Here is a 12769-nt window from a genome sequence, read left to right as displayed (position 1 = left end):
TATGAAAGAAGTATAACAAAAAGAAGATGGAAATCAAAAGAAAGATGTCAAACTTATTTTCTGTAAATGCTAGTTTGACAACATCTTATTTTTTATTACGATTGACAACAACGGCGGTTATCTACGTGGCGGAAGAACGTGTCTGGGATCAGTTTAACGCGTAGATCAATTCATATGATCCATAAATAAAGTCCCGTAAACCACAACCCTGTATCTATTACTGATAAGACCTGTGACACACTAAAATACTCAGTACGTCTCGTAGTACTTTAACGTAATGCCACTATCAATTGAAAAATGTCCACTGACCTTCAAAATAATGTCTCCAAGAATATTATATCACTTCATCCTAAAGTAATTTAAAGTTATCTAAATTAAAAATATATAACTCTTTCCGTCTACTAAAGAAAACATAACGAGATGTTGACAATGGCAACAGGAATGTATTGTCCAATAAAATATGTATAAATTGTAAAATTGAAGCTAAAACACTGTATTTTAAATTATGCTTCTATACATAGTTATCAGCTTGACAATTTACATTAAAATTGGTATGAATAGTAAGTTCATAAAGTTATATAATGATTGTCAGATTTATTCACCAGGCCGCCTTCTTGAAAAGACTATTTGGATACTGACGCGCTAATAGCTTTCTCAATTCGTCCATAACAAGAATTAATGCGGACCAACCAAAAGATATAAACCAAAACCTGATGGGAATCGGTGACGTCTCTAAATAAATATTGAATACGGGAACGTAGAGAACAATAAGAGTGAGTACAAATGAGGCAATCATGGCTGAGAAGAGATACATATTGCGATTAAGTCCACGTAAAGGGTTTGCTTGAGTAATAGAGAGACGCCTTGTTCTTGTTGCAAGCGCATTGCCCCATTGACAAATAATCAGGTTGACAAAATAAATAGATTGTGCTGTGTTGATCTTATCGGTAATTTCGTTAGCAGAAAAACCCATATAACCTTCAGGGTCCGTCAGATTGGAGAAAGACAAAAACACTTGTCCAGGAGTCAAACCTTGGGTACTCAGATAATAGAAGAACATAAACATTGACGAGAGCATCTCCATTAAACCGATAAAGCCATAGGCGTGCAATAGCAGTTTAGCATTGACCAAGCGATCCTTCTTGGGTTTTCTCGGAGGTCTATCCAATAAGTCAGCTTCAGGTTTTTCCGTCATAATAGCAAGTGAAGGACACAAATCCGTGAAGACACAAATGACAATCATTTGAAAAGACGATAATGTTTGAGGACAGCCTAAAAAGATATTCACCAATACAGGCCATAATTCAGACCAAGAGCCAGCCGGTAGCAAGTAAACGATGACTTTTTTCAAATTGTCAAAGACCAACCGTCCGTTCTCAATTGCAGCTACAATACTGGAAAATTGATCAAGTAAAATCATGTCAGCGGCCTCGATGGCTACATCAGAGCCGCAACCCATAGCGATACCCACATTGGCTGCCTTCAAAGAAGGGGCGTCATTAACACCGTCACCGGTCATGGCAACAATATTGTCACGTTTTTGGAACTCTTTGATAATACGTAGCTTCTGATCTGGTGAAGTACGAGCAAACACCACCTCTTCATAACTGCAGACTTGCTCCCATTGTACATCATTTAAGGTAATGATATCGGAGCCTGACAACAGCAGCGATTTACCATCCTCTGATACTTCTTTTCTTTCATTGAAACATACAGTTCCTTTACTTTCTATATCGTTTTGAGTACCTTCCAAAGGATGTTCAATCTCATTAGGCGTAACATACTTCACTATATCATCAGCATTCATGGTTGGATCCAAGTTCTGAATTGTGTGAGGCTGCTCTGTTGTAAAAATACCAATATCGCGTGCTATAGCAGCAGCGGTTGTTGGAAAGTCACCTGTGACCATAAAGAAACGATTACCAGCTTTTCGACAGCGTCTTACCGTTTCAGTACTTTCAGGACGAGGAGGATCTACAATTGCTACCATACCAAGCACTAGCAACCCTTCGTTCATATTATTAGCCCAAGTAGCAAAAGACGATGTACCGCAAACGTAGTTATCGGGCTTCTCTCTACAGCCAATCACACGACGCGCTAACAATAAAACACGTTTACCTTCGTTAGCCCATTTACTTTGTAGCCCCGAGAGGAACTCCATGTGCTTTTCGTTCAGATCCTCTTCTAAACCACTAGAAAGAAGAATCTTGGAGCATCGCTGCCACATGACATCAGGAGCTCCTTTACAAAATAAGATCTAGTCTTGAGAAGTAATACAGGTACTCTGTGTTGATAAAGAAACAGCTATAGCATCTGTTGTTGGTCGACAGAGCGTCATCATCCATTTGTTTTTAGAGTTGAACGGAACTTCAAATATCTTTTCTGTTTGATTACGAAGCTCATCGACGGTAGACCGAAGTATATTCATGGGCCCTTCAGCAAAGCGTAGAATAGCACTATCAGTAGCGTCACCAATTACAGATCGTTTGGGAATAGGTAAACGAGCAGTGGCAGGATCAAAACTGGCGCCATTACAGAGAGAAGCAGCCAATTGTAAATGATGCAGATAAGTTAAATTGATACTGGTATCCTTAGTAGAGCTGCTGTTCAGAATTTGATAGACCATTTCCTTACAGTCTGCGACTGTGAAAATGGTAGGACCTAAATTTGCATCCACCACGGACATTTTGTTTTCTGTCAAAGTACCGGTTTTGTCAAAACACAAAACGTTGACGCTGCCCAAGGTTTCTACTGTCGTCAAAACCTTACAGAGTACGTTGTTCTTTTGCATACGGTTGGCAATAAGAGTTAAACAAAGAGTTACAGAAATAGGCATACCTAAATGACAATACAGATATGCTCAAAACGTTACTATTTTCAAAATTTTTATTGCACATCTTCACACAGTTTCAGCTACCCTTTTGCGCTTTCTCTCTCTCTCTCCCTCTCTCTTTTTCTTTACCTTCTGGTACAAATGCTACAATCACACTAATTACAGCAATTAAGGCATTTGACAAACTGAGAAAGTCCGGATAATCTTTTCTTAACCAAGCACTCCAAGTAATCAAACAGATAGCACCTACTGAAATAGACAATATACCAACGATGATGACAAACCTCAGAATTTCTGTCTGCAATGTGGTACGACTAAAAGGTTCTGACAAAGAAGAGCGAGCAATGCGCCCCATCAACGTATTATCACCCGTGGAAACAACAACACCCAAAGCTGACCCATTTAAACAATGTATACCCATCATAGCTACATTGTGCGTTTCCAAAACATTATCGTCCGTAGCATCCACTGAACCTGGTATGCCTTCTGATTCACCAGTCAAAATCGAGCGATCAAATTTCGAATCATCAGATACTTCCACCAGTCTCAAATCTGCAGGAACTTTGTCACCCATACGAATAGAAACCAAATCTCCAGGAACCAAATAAGCAACATCAACGGTCATGAGTTCACCATTGCGTTTGACCAAAGTTTGAGTAGGCAGCATATTATTGATACTGTTCATCACACGGCTTGTGGACCAATCTTGCCAGATATTGAAAAAGGCTTGCAAGAGAATAACAAACATAAGAATAACTGCCAAAGCGACGTTTAGAGGGGATGGATTGGGTTCACCCAAAGGTTTCCAGGAAATCCAACATATTATACTAGCGAACCACAGCAGACTGCAGAAGCCTCCAAAGAAATAGCTGGCTATTTTTCGAGGCCAGTTATTGGGAGGGGGAGTAAACGTATTTCTACCATATTGTGCGATACGGGATGCTGCCTGTTCGCTTTCCAGTCCTTTCACTAGGTCTGTTCTGTATTGTTGACTGATTTCAAGCAAAGACAGTGTATGGTATGTTGCAAAAGTCAAGTCTTCAAGAACATTCAATGCATACATGAAGAAGGTTTCAGTAACAGTATAATCATTTTTAGTCCTAGTCTTTTGCTATTCTTTTGCTAGAGATAAAAACTTACCATCTGCGAGCTCTTTTTCCGCTCTCTTCTTCAAATGCCTGCTTTGCTTCGCTTGGTTTTCAGACACAGTAGTTGATAGCGTGCGATATGCGACGATGATATGACTTGCAGAAGATGCAGAACGTTGTAGTTGTTTTCTTATTGATGCAGGATCAACCATATTATGGTAAGAACTATTCCCCCGTCCTTATGCGTCAGAAACTGAATCACCGTGTCTGCTTTGCCCGGTTTTTCCATGCTTTGAAGGGATTGATTTCCTTAACTTTCTCAATTTAGAGGATAAGTTTGTGAATTGAAGTAAAATGAAATGATGCTATGAAGTGTACAAAAGAATTGAAAAGTGATCTATATAAATATTCTTAGAATTTTGTACATTGATTGTGTTTGGTCGGTGGATAAGAAGACAGCATGACTTGGATTTTACTCAGTAGGCCCTTTCGCAGTTTAGACTTTCACATAATAAGAATAGGGAATATCAATCCACAAGTTTATCATCGATTACCAGCCACGACACTAACGTTTTGAGAAGTAATCGTGGAAAACAATAAAAAAAAAAATAGCTCAGATCTGAGGCATTTACTTGGAGTAACATTGAACTACGTCAATTCATATAGGAGATCATATTCCTTAACGAATAGAATAAATCGCTCTATTGTCTCAAAAACAGAGATGAAAAAGAAGGCAAAATAGCGCGCCACATAAATTATAAAATGATTTCCGTTTCTTATTACTGCTAATAGTTAAAATGTATTCTTTATATTGAAGATACTAAATATGAGATATCTAATAGCCGTTTCTATGTATACCTTACCTGTTGAAATTTCTTAGCCGCTGACGTTTAAAAGTCCCGTGGTGCTTTATAAATCGACACATCTAGAACTTTTCTTCTTCTGCAATTGTTGCCAAGATAAAATCAGACAAACAGCTTTTTTGTACTCGGCTGGGGTAGGGCCCACTTCTTAAGCACTGTTGCGGCATTTTTAAAGGCAGTTTCGGAGGAACTGATGAGTGTTGTATATTTTTTTACAACCCCGCTGATGTATGTAGGCTTTACCTGCCTACCAATTGAGAAGTTTCATCTTTCTTATATTCATCATTTTTCTCAATTGGGTTTTGCAGGTTTCCCTTAATCTATATTCTATTTATTTTAACAATAAACATCTTTCTTATACATCATTTTTCTCAATTGGGTTTTGCAGTTGTGTGCAATTTTCGAGAATAGCAATAAGTTACAGAAAGATCAAATTACAATATTTTTTAATTTCAGTCTAAATCCCCGTGCCAGTTATTTTCCCCCGTATCAGAACCAAAGTTTATCACTCCGCAGTGACTCAATGGCAAAGGCTAGGAGCAACTCAAATGTTTAACTGAAAGTACCCCAAAAGGAAATAGAAGATAAAAAATTGTATCTTTCCTGAAATATCACCAAGTACCTGATTCCCTTATTTGACAGGCCTATCAGAAAACATCTCTCCTCAAGAGACTATTTCAGGTACACATAAAGAGCTGTTCAGAAACTGGTAGATGTTTGAGATATTAAAAGCGAGAAATATGTAAAAAAGTTTGAAATTGTAAAGAAATTAAGTAACGTTAGTCTGATTCGAGCAATATCATTGTAATAGAGTCTGTTCACAAATTCAACAAATAGAAAGGAACAACAAGTTGAGTGAGACCTTCCCTATAATATACCTTTGAAAATAAAAGATCTAGAATTAATAAAAAACCTACGAAGTAGAATGCTTGTAAGTAAAAATTAGACTCATTCGAATAAAAAACCTGTCAAATTAGAAGCTATAAAAGTTTTTCGCTCTTCTGTTCAGTACCTTGTTCCTAATTCTTAAAAACTAAGACATCAACAGCATCTATTGTTACTTTGTTTCAGAATTTCCAAAATTCTATAAAAGAGTTCAATTTGCTCCACCTTTGCAATCTTTCAATTCAACAAAAAACACATTCTTTACCACCATACCTATCAACACACTTATTACTATGGTTCAATTCGTTACTATTCTTGCTGCTCTTGCTAGTCTCGGCGCTTCTACTGTTTTTGCTGCTCCTTCTGGTGGTGTCACCATTAAAATTCAAAACAAATGTGGTAATAAGCTTCAAGTCAATCAAATGACCAATGGTGGCGGTAGTCAATCCGTTTCTGTAGCCGCTGGCGGCTCCACAACTTTCAATGTAGCTCCTAACTGGGGTGGTCGTGTTTGGGCTAGAGAAGGCTGCGACGGTGGCGCTGACTGTGATGCCGGCGCTCCCGCTTCTCTCGCAGAATTCCTTTTCAAGGGTGCTAATGGCGAAGACTATTACGATGTCTCTTTCGTTGACGGTTATAATCTTCCTATTTCTATTTCCCCCAATGGTCAAAGTGGTAATGGTTATAGTTGTGGTTCTCCTACTTGTGCCTCTTTGCCTGAGTGCCCTTCTGAACTCCAACATACTGGTGCTGGCGGTAGCAGTTGTAAGTCTGCCTGCAGTGCTTTCGGTACTGATGAATATTGTTGCACTGGCGCTGCTGGTCGTGGTGTTTGTACTGATAATGCTTACTCTTCCAAGGTCAAGGCTGTTTGTCCTGATGTCTATACCTATGCCAATGATGATAGCAGCTCCATGTACGCTTGCAAGTCTGATGGTTACACTGTTACTTTCTGCCCTTAAATTGGATTTCTTATCAAGATATGTATTCCCCCTCTTATAGAAGTTGATCTTCTATAATATCTTCTTATCGTACTTGAACATCATATAAATATGCTATGGAAGTTGTTCATTTTGAGAATGAACAGTATTCTATTCGCGAAATAAATATAAAATCAATTCTATCGCTGGTCGATAGATTTTTTACAGGAAATTACAATTATTTTTTCTTTCTGCTTTCCAAGAATTGTTTGAGGGAGGAACGTTCCAATACATATGTCAGGTTTTTTAAGTTTCTTCGATTAAATTGACTATCACTGTGGTGTGGTGAAGAATAGATAGAAATTGTAAAGAGTCAATCCAAATATTTTCATATTGCATGGATCTCTGAATTTGATGGAAATTTCTCAGTGGCATGAACTAATATATACATTGTCATCTGTATATTATTCGCGGTTATATTGGTTGAAACTGCTGAATATTATGCGAATCGATGAGAGAAAGCAAAATGTTGTTCTTTTATTTATACATATCCGTTAAAACATATATAAATCAGAAGAAGAATTATGAGCTTTATGAGCAATGCAAAACTAAAGAATGGATACTTGATGGCCTCCATGAGCTAAAAAACCACAAGAAAAATGAAAGGCAAATTAGTAAATCAAGTATTATATTGACCTAAGTACTAGCAAGTCTAAGCACGGCCTCTGCCAGGGAAAGGGCGGATTGGACCGACGGTAGGTGGGAATGGAGGAAATGGAGGCAAAGGTGGGGGAGGGAATCCAGGAACACCAGGACCGACGGTAGGTGGGAATGGAGGGAATGGAGGCAAAGGTGGAGGAGGGAATGCAGGAAAACCATGACCGACGGTAGGTGGGAATGGAGGGAATGGAGGCAAAGGTGGGGGAGGGAATCCAGGAACACCAGGACCGACGGTAGGTGGGAATGGGGGGAATGGTGGGAGTGGAGGTCGAGGGAACTGAGCCGTTTCGACTTCATCGGCCTTCTGTACCTCCTGGTGATTATTGCTAGCTTCTGCAGGAGCTGCCCACACCATATGTTGCATTATCGCAACAAGGAAAGTTGCCAAAAAGAGTTGAATACTTGTCAAGTAGAATTTCATTAGAACTGTGTTATGAGTGAAGTACAGAATTAACGTTTTGAAAATGAGATATATGGGCTGTCTTTTATAGAAAGCAAAGCCAACTCTTGCTGCCTCATCAATTGAGCAAACAAGTTTCTACAAAACTTGGTTGAGATGAATTAAGTATCTATCAGTAGCTATGCATTCACTCGAATTCCAGTAGTTATATATATGCATAGTTTTATCAGTTGTTTCCCAAAAATAAACGGATAGAGAATTCATCAACGCTCCAGGAAAGGTGCATTGTATGTCGCTTTTACATCTAACCCAGCCAATATAGAGGCCCAACAAAAAATTCCTGACAAATTTAATTTATGTTAACGTACTCCATATCCAAATATAACAAGCAAAAAGAGTATGAGATTTCTTACAAAATGAAATGACTGATAAAATAGCGGTAATCATTCTAAGAACATACCCGACTCATTTTAACCAAAGCCAAGACCAACATGCAGTTCAATGGAACCGAGGGGCGTGTGCTTGGATAGCATAACAGTACTTTTGTTAGCCAAGCTAAATTCTATATTAAGCTATTATACCTATATCAAAGCAGCATTGAGATAATATACTTCCAATATTGTGGTATAAGCACTCTCTGTAGTAACCAGTTACTATCTGTCCGGTGAGTATAACCGTTCCCTCTTTTAATATGGTAACAGATCAATCATAATAATCGTTGTTCGCTAGCGTAACTATAGCAATTTAATGTATTTATAGCCCACTTCCTTAACTTCAGATTATTGACTAATACCAGTGAATGAAGGCAGCTTTCCAACAGGAGCATAGAAATAACTATAATTATATACTAAAAAAGTGTGCAAAGGCAGGCTTTTTGAGCTATCCCCATATAATAAAACGACCATTTCTTGTCAATCTGTTTCGTAATGAAGAACTTGCGATTTTGGAACAGGTGTGTAAACTGTTCTCAGCCTTATTGAGGGTTTCATTCTCCGATATGAAGCTCTAAAAAATAGAAATTCTTTAATTGAGTATTCTGAACGATTAGATCGATAATCTTGACATTACCTGTAAATAAGTATGGGTGTCAGAAACGTACCGTGTACAGGTATATAACTACATAGAGTCTCAACTCTATTATCAAACCTTGTCTAGTCTCAATTGTCATACAAACTTCCGAGCGTCTTCTTCCTTCTTATTCCATATCCATACTTTAAAATAGGTTGCCGATAGAATGTCGGAATCGTCGACGTAGATGTACACGTATAGAAGGCTCAGATATATGCCAACGTTGCGACCGTCTTGAAAAAGTGTTATACGAGCTTCGAAACGAAAAACTTTCGACAGTTCTCCCCATGACACTGTCGTTGTGAACCAGAAAAATTGCGATTGCAATTACAAGAGCTTGAAATAGCCATAAAGCAAGTGGAACATGAATTACAAAGTTCAAACACTCGATTATCAGCATCTTTTTGAACGATGAGTGTTACAATGCTACTACTACAGCTATGCAGCATTCTAAATCTCCCTTAACGTCACATTATCAGAATCAGCATGTTCAACTACCACAGCTCTTCAAAATATCCTCAGCAATACTAAATGGATAATACGTATCAAAAATGGCACATTTCGAATTGAGACGGGTATTAAAACATTAAGTGATATACTGTCATTTGTTACACCAATACCTCCATTCCTTTCACCTTTTAACAGTGGTATTGGTAGTAATGACAGTGGGTATTTTGATGAGGCAGATGTCAATGGTCAACTCTATCAAGGTTTAGTCTTGACATTTGGTAGTGGTCCATACAATAGACCATACATTGCTCGATTTCTAACATGGCTTTTGGGCACTAAACGCATGAAAGAATTCAGTTCTTCATTACTACCTTGTGAACTTGTTTTGGATCATCGACCGATTATAGAGAAACTGTTATCCATATATTTCAATTGTCAAAATTCTTACAAACCACTTGTTCATGAATCCACCTTTCGCGCCAATTATGATAAGACAGATGACCCACTAAACGATGTAATAACCCTCAGTATCTGTTCTTTTGTTTGCTCTACACCTGTAATCATGTTAAGTACGCACCGCGCGAAAGACACAATATGGCTGATTTTTTCTATTCGAAAGCCAAATCTATTTTATGGGAACAATTCGACAACCGTGATAAAAGACTTGAAAATATTATGGCGATCAACTTTATATCAAAATACATGCATATTACTTTAAAATACACGGAATGTTAACAGTTCGTTTGTATGGCGTATGATATATGTGTTGATCTAGAAAAAGAATGGAATATGTCTATCAGGGAACGTCCAGACATGAATTCTTGGGAAGCTGCTTCCAATAGTACAGAAAAAGGATTTCATTTACAAAACCCTAACAATGATGATCCATGCGATGATATTCAGCAGGTCATATATACACGGCATACAGTGATGATTATTGGATTGCGCCGAATGATGGGCTATATAGCGAACGAAAGTTTGGATGAAAGATGTCAATATTCTACGGTGAAGTATTCGGAAGACGAGCCTGCATCTGCTAAGCAATATTCAATGGCGCTCAATTGGATTTTTCCTTTATACAACCATCCCTTTGTTTTCCATTTCATGGTAAATTTCTCAAGGAGCAAATGTTGAGGAAAGAGGTAAATTCTAACTTGCTGTATGTATCTGAAATAGAACAAATTCATTGCGTGCATCTAGGAAGAACCTGTACACTTAGCTTAGAATCTATTATACAGATAGAAGCAGTGATTCAGGAACGGGGATGTTCTTTACCTAACGAGTTTCGTCTTTGCAATGATATTACAAACTTCGATGCGTGTAAAAAAAGCAATAGATGAATGAATCAATTGGGGTGCGTTAGTCACCTTTATGCAGTTTCAATTATTCCAAGTTATGCTTTATTCCAGTCTTTTACAGCCAAATGCTTTGAGAAGCGATAATGAGCAACTACTACCTTACGTTCAACAGCACTCTCTGGATCAATCTTTGAAGAGCTGCCGCTCAATGCTTTATATCATTAATTATATTGGGCGAAAAGAAGTTACTACAAAATGTACAGTTTCTTTACGTAAAATTTTATACAAGCTATGCAATGCTCGGTAAACTTACCTAATTTATTGTTTCTTAGGTGAATACGTGATTCTTGTAGTGATTTATTATTCGACGCTATTGACATTTTGATACTCTTAGCATTGTCTCCCAATCGTCATATTGCAAAAGAAGCAAGGAGTATGATGAAGATTTGTTTAGACGAGATTGATAGTCTATAATTTATGCAAGGACATCAAGTACCGATAGAAAGTTCCCCGTTATTAGCCTTTATAAATACTTTGGGGACTGGAGAAAGGTTCAATATAGACTACTACGACAATTATCCACAACCATGGGTTGCTATGATGTACGACGCTAGCCATGTTTTTGCAACTGCACAATGATATAACAGAATGAAGGAAAGGGGAGTAATTAAAGTATAATATACAGATGTCTGCGATAGAATCGCATCATTAGAATTCCATGTCGTTTATCTTATCTTTCTCTGGTTGTTGATTTGAGAAATGTTGAGTAATGAAGTGTCCAGCGGAATTTGAGACAAACCGTTTTCCGAGCAGTTTCGATTCTACGGTTGCCCTTCAGGCTTCTGATTCTTTTTTATTCTTTTTTTTGTTGAAAAATAATAAATTAGTCACACATCGTAGAGGGGTGGTACATAGAAAGGACAAAGGCAATTTCCGTTATGAATATTTAATCGAGAGCAGCCGCTTTTCGTAAGAGTTGCGAAGAAGACAGGCTCAAGGAAATAACATTGTGGGCTTTACAAAGTACGGATGCGGGTGGGACGGAATGACATGAAATATCATTCGGAAGAAAGATGTTCATATTGCCCATGGATACTGAAGCACGCGATGAAAAATCAAGACTGTTGTGACAGTGGCGGGTGTAGTCCTAGAGTGGCGGAAATACTTTGAGGATCAATACTTTTATTGTTGTTCAACTGGTACTAAACAATACACGTTAAAATGGGTTCATTCTTAATTTTTGCACATCTCGTCTCAATCCAGAATAAACACAAGTAGGGAATCCATCCAAATTTTCCCTTTTGAATTTGAGTAAGATGCTTTCCCAAAAAAAGTATGAATACACTAAGTAAAGCGTGGTCAATTCGAACCTACTGAGAACTTAGCCACTGGAATTACCGAAGTTTGTAACTTTGTTCCTCCCAAGCATTTAAGGGTATTTGTACAGCACTCTGTTAATGCCTTTCAAAAGTGCTTCGATGAATAGCCTGTTTTGATTTATATGTATAATTATAACGAAAAACGCCTTTTGAAAAATACTAAAACCTTCCATTGACTTTTTATAGATCACTGATTTTTTTTTTTCTGAAGAAACAGCCCTTTGGCGTTGGAACAGCTGTACTTAATTTTGAGCTATAGAAGGATAGCGCGTAGTCTGATGGGATTTCTTGAGAGTGATAATGTTATACAATGTTCAAGAGCGCTTACGCAAAGATTTGTAGAATGAATTATAAACTCAACAAAAGGGTATAGAGAGGACATATTGGCGGCAATACCTGCTACAGAATACTTTATAAGGTAATATCTCATTTATTTGATTGCTTTCGTTGTTATTCGAATGTTTTTGCCCTTTCGTGTTCCCGCTTGAGAAGAGAGCATTTTCTTGTCATCAAAACTATTCCTCACATCAACCTTAGTGCATATATACGAACCGAGTTGATCTGCTACCGTGCAACTCAATATATCAGCTGTGATTTAACCCTTGTATAACATGTTCGATGGTACAACATTACTCAATGATGACTGCAACTATTATACAGACAATAAAAGATTTATTATAACCATATCTTTCTTTACTAAGAATGTATACATTCTTTGCAATAATACTGCAAAATGACGCTTACTCTAGTTACGGAAACACATATTTTGTTGTGGAAAATCCCGTTTTTGTAATCTTTTTCAGAGCCCTGAATTTCAAATTTTTTAACAGACCTGAGTGAAAATGCGTGTATTTGTGTGGGCTGC

The 12769-nt window shown here is 37.7% G+C and overlaps 4 protein-coding genes across 4 annotated transcripts; 2 read left to right on the top strand and 2 right to left on the bottom strand.

The window, feature by feature from the left end:
- Positions 1–598: 598 nt before the first annotated feature.
- Positions 599–4133, bottom strand: BDF20DRAFT_906406 (uncharacterized protein; the record flags this gene model as incomplete). Its single annotated transcript, XM_053083270.1, has 5 exons — positions 599–1692; positions 1747–2241; positions 2284–2838; positions 2963–3871; positions 3974–4133. 5 exons carry the CDS (start codon positions 4131–4133, stop codon positions 599–601), a joined length of 3213 nt encoding a protein of 1070 aa, XP_052935576.1.
- A 1829-nt stretch (positions 4134–5962) lies between these two features.
- On the top strand, positions 5963–6631 carry BDF20DRAFT_836109 (thaumatin; the record flags this gene model as incomplete). The annotated part of the gene is made up of 1 exon (XM_053078916.1): positions 5963–6631. The coding sequence occupies one exon, from the start codon at positions 5963–5965 to the stop codon at positions 6629–6631; it is 669 nt and encodes a 222-aa protein (XP_052935575.1).
- A 670-nt stretch (positions 6632–7301) lies between these two features.
- Positions 7302–7730, bottom strand: BDF20DRAFT_836108 (uncharacterized protein; the record flags this gene model as incomplete). Its single annotated transcript, XM_053078915.1, has 1 exon — positions 7302–7730. The coding sequence occupies one exon, from the start codon at positions 7728–7730 to the stop codon at positions 7302–7304; it is 429 nt and encodes a 142-aa protein (XP_052935574.1).
- A 905-nt stretch (positions 7731–8635) lies between these two features.
- On the top strand, positions 8636–11164 carry BDF20DRAFT_836107 (uncharacterized protein; the record flags this gene model as incomplete). Its single annotated transcript, XM_053078914.1, has 9 exons — positions 8636–8661; positions 8758–8817; positions 8932–8972; positions 9257–9741; positions 9966–10334; positions 10466–10547; positions 10591–10828; positions 10879–10958; positions 11010–11164. The coding sequence occupies 9 exons, from the start codon at positions 8636–8638 to the stop codon at positions 11162–11164; spliced, it is 1536 nt and encodes a 511-aa protein (XP_052935573.1).
- Between the last annotated feature and the right edge of the window lie 1605 nt (positions 11165–12769).

This window comes from Mycotypha africana (genome assembly GCF_025528875.1).
Source record: "Mycotypha africana strain NRRL 2978 chromosome Unknown BDF20scaffold_6, whole genome shotgun sequence".
In the NCBI taxonomy this organism is placed as follows: Eukaryota; Fungi; Mucoromycota; class Mucoromycetes; order Mucorales; family Mycotyphaceae; genus Mycotypha; species Mycotypha africana.
Note: the sequence above shows the minus strand (reverse complement) of the source record. Positions and strands in the feature narration are given on the sequence as shown.